The sequence below is a fragment of the Chenopodium quinoa genome, unplaced genomic scaffold (assembly GCF_001683475.1).
Source record: "Chenopodium quinoa cultivar QQ74 unplaced genomic scaffold, ASM168347v1, whole genome shotgun sequence".
Classification (NCBI taxonomy): Eukaryota; Viridiplantae; Streptophyta; class Magnoliopsida; order Caryophyllales; family Amaranthaceae; genus Chenopodium; species Chenopodium quinoa.
The window spans coordinates 654,326-665,609 of NW_018743050.1; the positions used below are offsets into that span (position 1 = coordinate 654,326).

At 33.1% G+C, this 11,284-nt stretch overlaps 1 protein-coding gene across 2 annotated transcripts; it reads right to left on the reverse strand.

The window, feature by feature from the left end:
- Positions 1-2,768: 2,768 nt before the first annotated feature.
- LOC110730842 (ribulose-1,5 bisphosphate carboxylase/oxygenase large subunit N-methyltransferase, chloroplastic-like) lies at positions 2,769-9,448 on the reverse strand. Of its 2 annotated transcripts, none has more exons than XM_021910669.1 (12): positions 8,965-9,448; positions 7,235-7,398; positions 7,030-7,113; positions 6,854-6,911; positions 6,268-6,321; positions 4,923-4,994; positions 4,702-4,782; positions 4,157-4,329; positions 3,796-3,898; positions 3,579-3,710; positions 3,317-3,439; positions 2,769-3,148 (listed from the first exon to the last, which is right to left on the reverse strand). In XM_021910669.1, exons 1-12 carry the CDS (start codon positions 9,361-9,363, stop codon positions 3,062-3,064), a joined length of 1,530 nt encoding a protein of 509 aa, XP_021766361.1. In that variant the 5' UTR covers positions 9,364-9,448; the 3' UTR covers positions 2,769-3,061. The 2 variants fall into 2 exon arrangements, with proteins under 2 accessions (XP_021766361.1, XP_021766362.1); XM_021910670.1 differs by having other exon boundaries at positions 7,235-7,420; positions 8,965-9,177.
- Positions 9,449-11,284: the final 1,836 nt, after the last annotated feature.

Below are 11,284 nucleotides of genomic sequence, written 5' to 3' on the forward strand. Positions count from 1 at the left end.
TGCATCTACAAGAAAACGGAGGAAGTAGTAATTAGATTTATGAGTATTTTAAAGGTAATTTGATCAAAGAAAATTATTATCATAGGGGTGGCTTTGCCTCGTATGGTGGTGTAATGTTTTTGTTTTTTTATGAATAAAAGGGTCTCAACCCACATTTGCATCAAAAAAAATAATTTATTTTCACCTAACTCATAAAACTTTTTTTTTTAGAAAACCTAACTCATAAAACTTAAAATGAGTGACAATGAGATGAATAAAAAAATAATTGAGGCAGAGATATAATTGAAAAAAAAGTACTCTAACATTTTATAAAGATTTGAATACCATAGTACAAAGTATTTTAGACTCCCTCGATTTCATAATAGTCAGCACACTTTCCTTTTACATTTGTTTCATAATAATTATAACACTTTTTTTATTTGATAATGACCCATTATTATTTTATAACCCCACACTACTTTTTAACTATGATTCATTTTTAAATTACCACCCAAAAATATAACCATTTTCGAACTAACCACCCGTTTAATTTTTTATTTTAAATTACCACCCCTTAAATTAAATAAATGCTTAGATTAGAGCAACTCCAATGGCAAGCTAATTGTCAAATTAGCTTGCCATGCCACCGAAGATTGCAAAGCTATTATTCCTTCTAGTTAATTCAGACCACAATGGTTAGACTAATTAATATTTAGATTTTTCAGCTTTATTTTTTAAATAATTAGTATTTTATTAGAGACAACTAATTTTTAAGCTAATTAGCTTAGCTTAGCTAATTATTAAATATACTCCGATGGTTGGGCTATTAGCTTGAAAATTATTAAAATTTAATAATTTTCAAGCTAGTCCTTGAAAGCAACCATTGGAGTTGCTCTTACCACCTATTTTAAAAATCCGGTGGATTTTCTGTCTATATGCCTGACCTAACACTTATTTTGGCCCTTTTGATTGATTTTTTCTCCCGATTTTTCTCTTTAAAAATGCTCTCTATACTTTAATTCACATTTCCTTCACCAAATCCTACCAAATTTCAAAGAGAAAAATGTGAATTAAAGTTATGAGAGCATTTTTAAAGCGAAAAATAGGGGACAAATAAGTCAAAAGGGTCAAATAAGCGTTAGGTGGGTCCCACAGACGGAAAATCCACCGTATTTTTTGAAGTGGGTGGTAATCTGAGCATTTATTTAATTTAAGGGGTGATAATTTAAAATAAAAAAACAAACGGGTGGTTAGTTAAAAAATGGTTACATTTTTTTGTGGTAATTTTAAAATTTTCCTTATTTCTATTTCTTAAAAACAATTATTGCCTCTATTTATAATTATATGCAACAAATATTTTAGAAAATAAAGAATATATCCCCATTATCTATACTTTATATTTAAAAAAATTCTCCTTTTGGCGTCCACCCTATAACCTTAAACTTTATGCAACACCTAATGTTGTGATTATTACAAAACGAGTGGAGTATAGAATAAGTGAAAAAAATGACGGAAAAAAATAATGTAACTACTTACCTAGAAGAAGCGAAAAAAAATGTCTATTGGATATAAAATAGAAATACTACGTATATGAACGAGGTACGCTATTTTAAAACACCAAAAAGGAATGTAAGCCTTAGGGTGAGTTTATCCCCAGACTCGGACTCATACTTCAGACTCTGCCACATCAGCTTTCCACTAAAATTAAAATACTTTATATTATTCAGATTCATACGTGACTTTCTCCAAATTTACACATTATCCCAAGATTCACTCCAAACTCATTTAATTCTTTTCAAAATAATTTTATTTTTTGTAAAATATCTTTTTTTATTTTTTTAAAAATTATTGTAAACTTTTGGTTGGTGAGGTGGCTAATTTTCATTGGCCTTGCAAAGTCTTGACATGGGTTTGGATTTTCCAAACTCTATATAAGACTCACATGAGTCTTAGATGAAATTATTGCAAGAATCTTGAGTAAGACTCATATTGAGACTTTGCTGAAGACTTGCAATAAACTTACCCTTATATCATTAGATGGGGTGGGTACCATTCCTATACTACTATATGTCTATTTTTGACTTTATCTATGAACTCATAATTTACTTTGAACTAGAGCATACCCATGCTAACTTACTAAGCCTAGGATATTGTTAATAGGCAGATTTCTTTGTGTCACTGTTGTCTTAAAAAAACAAAGTCCAATTCAATATCTGCATCAACTGAACACCAAACACCAATCGACTAAATTTTGCCAAATCCTCTAACTTTGCCTTAATATACCTCCTTTTGTTTAGCATATACACTTTAACCCTCTAGTATGGGGCATTCATTCAAAGTATTGACGAGATCACTATTCATTTAGTTAGATGACACAAACCAAATGCAAAGCAGCATGAGTCGTAACCGTCATATATCCCCACGAAATAGAAATCTTGTCATTATTAGTTGTCTTTCCTCTCCTAATCTCTTAATCATTTTTTATGTTGTTGCAAATAGTTATTGGGGTCAAATGACCCCTATGCTCTAGCTCTACACAAAAGCTCTGCCCTTGTAAATTCAATGTAGTCTCACAAGATATTGACATACACAAAATCGTTATGCTTGCATTCGGCAGTCTCAGCACAACCTCCCTCATACAGAAAAATGGGAGAAATGATAGCTCGATACTTGAGATTGGCATTGTGCCAAGTCCTATGTATCGGGCTATCATTTCTTGCAAAATAGACATCTAAGTTTTTTATGGCTCAAAAGTGAGATGGTAGTATCAGGAGAAGAAAGAGAATGTATAGACAAGAAAAGCAACTTTAAAGTTTCTATTATCTTCACTTGATCGTTGGGGTGTACAATAATTCACATTACAGGAGAAGAAAGAGACAATACATAGCCAATATAAGCAACTTTAAAAGTTTCTACTATCAGGTGTACAATAATTCACATTACATATAATCAATCCTACCAAAATGGTAAGTTTACTTACCATTGAGATATTTGTACCAAAAAACTTACCATCGAAATATAATCCCAGCTTGTTATCAGGTAATTGCATCAATATGCCAATCTGCTTAAATTTCAAAGACTTTCATTTAAACCAATTCCGGACACCATCAAATAATCTGAGAGCTTTCAGTTCACCAGATCTTATGTCTCTCAATCTCCTCCTAAGTATCTACACCAACATGACAATTGTAATAGTCAGATAAATTCATGAGATGAATGGGGAGGTAGCTTGAAAGAGGGCACAAACTTTCACGAGAAACAAAGAGCAAGATCAAAACTTGCAAAAAAATTCACATTAGGACTCAGTAAGCAAAACTAAGATGAGGAGATTTCATACATATTGGGTGCGGTACAATATCCTCCTTTCACTGTTACACAAGTCCACAGCTAGTTGCTTTAAGAAGAGTCTTCGGTTCAGCTGCTTTGGTGAGGTCACATCCAAATCCATAGATCCACTTGCCTGTCAAAGGAGGAATGATATGGTTTATGGATATTGGCAAATCAAATAAGTGGTGCTAATTTTATAGTGTGCGTGTGTGCATACTTTTTCTGCAAGATCTGCGTGTCATAAATGAATAATTCTAGACAGCTAAAGTTACCTGCAAGAATTTGGTGTATTTTGCAATGCTTGCTTCACAAGTGTCTAAAATGAACTGGAAAGCTTGCTCATCTATTTCAGGGTATCTAATATTCTTCTTGGCCCCTGTTTTATTTGATGCTACAGCAGCCATCTGAAACATAACTCTGTGAGGATCACTAACAAACAACCCAGGAAATCATATCTGCTCTAAGAAAGCTAATCAGCAGATATAGTACCTCGTCAAATTGTTGTAGCATGCTTGGTGGGCTGACTACCAGGTAAGCATAAGCCATCATCTCAACCGGCCAACCAGTCACTTGCAAAGGAAAGCATTGAGATCTAGATAACAATTTTTCAGTTAATTATCAACAAAAACTATCAATCATACTACCCAGTTCAGAAGCAGATGATAATCAAGCAGTGAAATCAATTGCTTAAGACACAGCTAACAATGCAAAGCAAGGGAAGGGCGGGGGGAACTTGAAAATCATCATATAAAAGAATCATCCACAATTCTGTAAGACCTCCTGGATATAGATAGTTTTTTGTTTTCATACTCAATTATGCACCTCATACAAGCATACACCGTAAACTTACCCCGACAGCCCATATTTCTTTAGAGCGTCAAGCTTCTCCTTGTAACATTTGTCGGATTTTTTTAATGACAATGACAATTCAGCAGAATCAGAAGGATTGGTTCCTTCCTTGGGAACAAAACCATATGATAGCAACAACTCCCCGTTAGACTTTTTTCCATATGATATAAACACCTATTCAAAAAAAACAAAAGAAAGAGTCAAAACCTTAAGAAACCCTGCAGCCTTCTATTTTGTATTTTGTATTACCTTCAATTTAATTGCAAACCTTAAGGAGCATCTTTCTATTTTGTAGCACTCTTGAGAAAAAAGGATATTTGCTTCTTGACATCAATTTAATTTTCCTTTATTTTAATAGGGAGGACAACAGCCAAAACAGAGGAAATCTATGCTACAGACAATATAAGAGGTCTGCATCTTATCTTTGTGCCCTTAGGAGCATGGCAAAGTAAGTTTTATCAGGTTTCGATGTTGGTGACTTAAAAACTTACTTAGCAGCTTTTTGATATAGTCTTGTACTGAAATTATTATATAGTTTCGATTTACCTGCTCACCTGGCTGGTATTGGCGGTCAGTTGTGAAGACAATGCCTTCTGAGGACTTGTCATAATCCAAATATGTTTCCACCTACGAAAAATCAAGATATTTGATTAATATACTTAATCTGACCAAACTAGGCCAAGCCCTTTCCCCAGACTTTTTATGCTATCTAAATGTGAAATATCTATCAAGGACAATATTTTTGGCTCTAGCACTAGATCATATACCTCACAACTGTGGTTGAGCATATCCGCCCATGGTACCAATGCTACCTTACCATCCATTGAAGGTAATCTTACCTACATTTTCAGGAAAAAGTAATGCTAGATGTTAGTTTTTAGAAAAATATGCAAATTTCAGTAACTCAAATATGTCTCTACTACCACAGGTAATATGCCATCCATAATATGAAGAGGCCATAAGTGCATCTCTATAATATTGAATCATTCACTGATTTAAGAAGCTGCAGGAAAACTTAGAGCTAATGTTTAAGGGACTTATTGTTGCAATAGAACTCCAAAATCCTATATTGAGGCTAGAGTCTGGGTACATCTAGACATTTAGTGGAGCTCTGGACCAACTTTATAAAGAAGCGTTGATGAGACTATTTTCGCAGCCAAGTAATGAAGTACCACTACAGTGTCATAGGAGAGGTTTGTGTCAAATGGCAGTATTTTTTTTTACCTTCCCATCCCTTACTCCTCAGTTTGTCCTATTTTTTGTTCTTCATTTTTTTTTTTTTTTTTTTTTTTTTTTTGGGCTCTGTCCATATGTTGTCTCCTCCTCAACTGGATGATAGATTTGGATATCTTCTGCTGGAACTATAGAAAATCTTCTTTTTCTCAGATGTCCTATTTGTTAAGCATGTAGCATCTTTTTCATCATCAACAATTCACTAGGTAAAGTGCACAATATTTTACAATATTATAAATCTTAAAGCTAATCAGCATCCAGCATTCACAGTATGGCACAATATTTCAGCGCAGTTCACTGTCATAATCTAAATTCAGATACCGATCGTAGAATCATTACATTGTTATGACTCATAAGCTTTCAAATGACCCTTAAAGCTCTCCAATTTATCACTTTCTTCGGTAGCAAAAACTGTCAGCCCTAATAATGCCTAATCATTTCACTCAAAAGGAGTATCTCCATTAGCATATCCAGCATGATTAAACAATTACCCATGTAAAGATATTTTTTTTATTTTTTTTAAAAAAAAAGGGTCTAAGATGCCTTACATACAAAATCATGCTGAAAATCTTTTAGGAAAAATATTAGAAAATTGACATCTATACTCTTACTAGCTTTATCACCTTGACTACCCAAGTCAACAAAAAAATACAGTACATATTAAAGAATGTAAAGAATGAATTGTAGCATATCTTTTGGGTGTTACTCATAAGCACATAGGACAAATGTTTTGAAACATCCCAAAGACATTTCCAAAATATGTATTAAGGAATGTCAAGAATGAATTGTAGAATCATATTTATAAAAGGCAAACAGAAAAAAAAATATATATATACACTCCATAGTCAATCCTGAGATTACCATAAGTAATCAACATACCAATCGTGAGAAAAGGATGCCAAATGACCATCTAAATGTCTCCATATTGTAAATCTGCATTTTCAATTGCACATGGAAAATCAGTAGAAAAGTGATACACGTATTATATTTGAGTAAGATTTCAGACAGCTCCATATTTTATGAGTTGAAGACAGAAAGTTTAACATAATAGTCAATGCAGTTTAATATGATCAAGAGGATGTGCTGTGCTACAAAATGCAAACAATCATCACATTCACCGGAAGTCTGTTTCAAAAAGGTGACAGAAGGATCTGAAATAAAGATAAAAATAAACTGTTGAGTGGAGATCTATGGCCACTGAGTTCTTGTCAATCCAGAACATATATTCGCACACTAAAAGACTAAGAAATTTTGATAAGTATGATAAAAAAAAATAAAAAATAAAAAATAAATAAAACTTAATCAGTGTCGCAGTAGCAAAACCTGTACATCAATTATTGGCAAGGCCAATGTGACTAGCAGGTGCGAAGAAAAATAAGGAGTCTTGAAAAAAAGGTAAATGAGAAGGAATAACAACACAAATGTGTACCACAATATTATAATTTTCATAACAAACAATACATACTTCTTCAGGGAATAATTCAGGGTGTTTAGAGAATATCCTGAGCTTTAAATCATTGTATCTGCACATAGAGACATTGATATTAATGATTTGATGAATAGTTGTTTCCCATGAAGAAAAAAAAAATCTGCCTTAGCCAGATAAATCAAATTGTCCATTTGACAAGAACAAAGTCTTACGTTCCAATAACATCATTACTCCTTTCAATAGCCCTTTCTCTAATCTGGGATGCTTCCAAATATCTATCCAGCTCTGAACGAGTCCTGAAACGACGTAGAGAAGCTGTAGGGGAAGACATTGAGAGTATACCCTTTCTGCCGAGATATTGTAAAAAGGAACTAAGAGTATCCAACATTTAGCTGGAAGATTAAAGAGCTAGCTTACCAGTACAAAAGGGAATAGGGTTGTCGAGGTAAGGCTGAGATATAATTGCTCCATCTTGATGAACTCATTAGACTTGCTTCACTTATTAGGTATGTCGCAAGCAGTGGCCAATCAGGAACAGAATTCTTTTTCAGAACTTTACCAGCCTCGGGACAGCCCCACTCCTGATATATGAACAAGGAATTGCTTCATGGCAATTAAGACACAAAAAAAAGAAAAAAAAAAGTGTGTCATGCAGTTGTATTCTGTTAAAATTTTATCCACATTTAGACTAGTAATTTACACAAGATGATATAGCCTGAAAAGATTAAAAGTAAAGCAGCTTAAGATTGTTGGGCCTGTTGGCCAACTTCAATCTACCCCTTTTTTTTTGGTAAATAACTTCAACCTTACCCTTGTTACAACAAATAGTGTTTTGTAAGAGACAAGACAATAACTATTGATTGGCCAGACATTATTAGCTGAAGATGCTTCATATTGAATTGATATCTGGTGCAAGCCAAACATATTAGCAGAAGAGACTTCATATGAAATTGATATCTGGTCAACAGTCATTTTCTTGTCTCTTACAAGATTAAAGGAAGCGTATGTAATGCTACTAAAACTGCTAGGGAACGATGAATTTTTTCTTTTCAGTGAATCTGTTACTTTGTAAGTATCCCTTCAATATCTCTCTCAATATGCTTAATGCAATTAAAGGAAGGCAGGTAATCTGAAGCAGTAAAGAACTATGCTGACTAAACCCCAGGTCCTAATCTATTAACTGCTATGGTTGTTTGTCAGGCTGATCAAACTTGGAAAGCAAGTTATAAAATCAGATGAACACTAAACTTAAATATGAAAATCATAGGATTATTAATTTATTATAAGAAACTAGAGATTGTATAACGATCAAATAAGGAAAGCTGAATACAATTCTACAATGTGCAAGCATCGCAGTATCACTACTGATTTTCCGTTCCAAAAGAGTTAACAATTCTTAGTTATTCCCGAGTACACACCTAAGCTAGGTGTATCCATGAGTAATTTTAGCTCATTTTATCAATTTTGCTCATTTAACATTTCCCAAGTGAGCAAAGTTGATAAAATAAGCAAAAATAAACCTTAGGTACACCTAGCTCTACTGCTCTAGGCCTACTCGGGAACAACATAGACATTCCGAAAAGAGTTCATTGTTATACAACAATACATTATTCCTCAAAAACTATATAATCAATCCTACTTTAACAAGCCTCATCCTACTTCGGTATATCCTAAAATAATAGGCCAATCTTAATGTATAGCAAGTCAACTTATAAATTTCCCCAACAGCATTCATTGTTATACAACATAACATCATTAATTCACTATCATTTCATACTATTTTAAGTTTCCACAATGGCTCAATCATCCAAGATAATCATGGCATTTCAATTAACTCTTTTAATAGCTCTTTCGCGATGGCACAACCTTCGCAAAAGTATGAAAGACCAAGGGAATCATGGCTTATCCCATCCCTGATTCCTTGCTTAGCCTGATACACTTTGTAAGTTCATATGACATACTTTTAGCTTACAATTGTTTAAAAGTAGCAATCTTAACAGACCCCAACACAAGCAAACTCGACGATTCAATGCTATAACTAACAATCTTATACAATTGATTAATCACCAACAAAAAGGAAACAACCCTCCAAAGTATTGATCAAATGAACTTGAAATTAAAAAAAGATTCATGAATAAGAATTATACCGAATCAGCAGTAATAACAAGAGAAGGAGGAACAAAGAGAAGCTTCTCTCCTTTCCGAATATTATTATTTGCAACAAGACCTCTCTCACCAACATCCACCTTCTCAATCCTCATCTTTTGAGGGGGTAAACCCAACTTTGTAAGCCAATTCTGCAACGCTTCGGCATTTTCGACCGAATCAGCTTCGCAACCCCATGGAATTCTGTCAACTGCAGAAGCAGTATCTGGGGTTGCAGCAGTGGAAATTGAGCACTGAATTGGGGTTAGAGTGTTGTGGATTTTGGGTGTACGAATGGGCTTTGGAAAGAAGAGGGGATTGTGATTGTAATGGTGGTGGAATTGAGAGGAAAGAGATGGGAGTAGTGTGGTTTGGAATACTATTGTTGAAGCTTCTGCCATTGTTGATGAGAGAGTAGAAAGTAGAGAGTGAAGAAGAAAGCCTTATCTGATGACCTCTTTGGCAACCTTTGGTTGTAGATTGCACCAAAATGTTTCCCAATGGTTTATAGGCTTGACAAATCAATTGATTGGGTCGGGTTTGGGTTCAAGTTGGTCTATCTAGTCTGGTATGAAACTCAATTAAAAACATAGCACCTAAGTGAATCTCGAGCCAATAATCTTTTGGGGTGGTTATTAAGAGGGAATGAGAGAGATGTTACAAAATAATTAATAAAAATGTACTAAGAGATGTTGGAGGAAAAAAGAACTAACCTGGTTGATATGATAAGCGATTCTTGAATAAAATATAGTGTCTGTTAGAAGATAATGTGAATGTCAATTATTGATTTGATGTTATAATGCGCATATGAGTCCAAACCCTTGTGAACTCATATGGCTATATGTATGTAATTATTGTACTCCTAGTTGAACACTCATGACTATATAAAGAGTGTCATGCAAGTGTTAATGACACAAGAAAATTTACCGGAGCAACACTACCAATTTCCCCATCTTCACTTACTCCTTCTTTATTTCTCTAAATAAAACTTTCTATCGGTAAATATTTAACACGTTATTAGCACTGGTTTCTAGCCAAGTATATTTATACCTCCTTCTAAAAATCTATAACAAATAATACTATCTACTTCTAAATGTTTTCAGGAGTATGCTCTATAGTTGCCCATATTTGGAATCCTATATATCGGAAACTCAAACATTTATTGTATTATGTACCTCAAAAACAACGGTGAAAAACAATTCTCTTATTTGTAAAATCATTATATCATCCTTTGTTTTATTTATGTAGTTATTTTTTTATTATTATTTTTTATTTATATATGCATGTTACATGCTCATCAAAGATGCAACCTTTTATACTTATTATTTTTCTTACTTTTACATACTTTTGTGTTTCTTTCCGTTTTCGAACCCATGATCTTTTTTAGATAAAAGGGCTCTCTGACCACTATGACTTGCATTCCCAGTGTGATAACCTTTTACATTATAATTATATACATATTTTGACCATAATTTTTGTCAGTATATTAGATTATTATATGATATTTTACAGTTGTACAGAATAGTTACAGATAAACCTACCTCCATAAAAGGCAGATTTTTCCCTTGATTTTACCACAAATCCCTTATCCCTTCCTATTTTTTATCCAAAAAATCACCTAAATTTTTTTTCACCCCCTTCTTCTCTGATATGTTCCCTGGCGACGGCAACCAAAATACCCAAATCTTCACTTTGTTTAATGAAGATAAAACAATACTTCCTTCTAATTACGGCGCTTGTAGTTTATTAATAGCAATATTAATTTTTGTCATTATGTATAAGTAAAGCTCACTTTTTTTGTCGTTTTAGTAGATTCAAATCTTGTTTTTGTTTTATTATGTTGGCTTGTTGTTATTAATCATCATTGTATAATATTACTGTTATCATTTTAATTATTGTTACGACTGTTATTGTTATCGTTTTGTTGTTGTTGTTTTTTTTTTTTTTTGCAACTTACATGATTAATTTTTGCTTAATCATACAATTACTCACAATAATAAACCAAGGGGGAGAAAAGAACTATATTATTTATGGTTTATTATTGTTAAATTTAATTATTACTTATTTTATTAACCTAACTATAATTATGGAAGGACTAAACATATGTGTTGTACATAAAATTTATTATTACAAACTAATTATCACTGAATTTGTTGTAGCTAAAATTGGAGACCTTATGAAAAGACATTTCAGCATCTTAAATTTATTTGGAAGAAATTTCTGGAATGAAAAGTGGATGTAATGATGAATTTGAAAGCTCAAGGCTTGGAGCACATTGTTAAAGAAAATAAAAGTCCCTCTAGTCAAACAACTGATACTACC

Bases quoted from the DNA above. Each gene is read 5' to 3' on its own strand.
- LOC110730842 (XM_021910669.1), bottom strand. From the start codon at position 9,363: ATGGCAGAAGCTTCAACAATAGTATTCCAAACCACACTACTCCCATCT. The intron at 6,322-6,853 runs GTATGTATTGTT...TTGAAAATGCAG, and splicing joins CTGAATTATTCCCTGAAGAA to ATTTACAATATGGAGACATT. The intron at 4,330-4,701 runs GTAAATCGAAAC...TTTTTTGAATAG, and splicing joins AATACCAGCCAGGTGAGCAG to GTGTTTATATCATATGGAAA.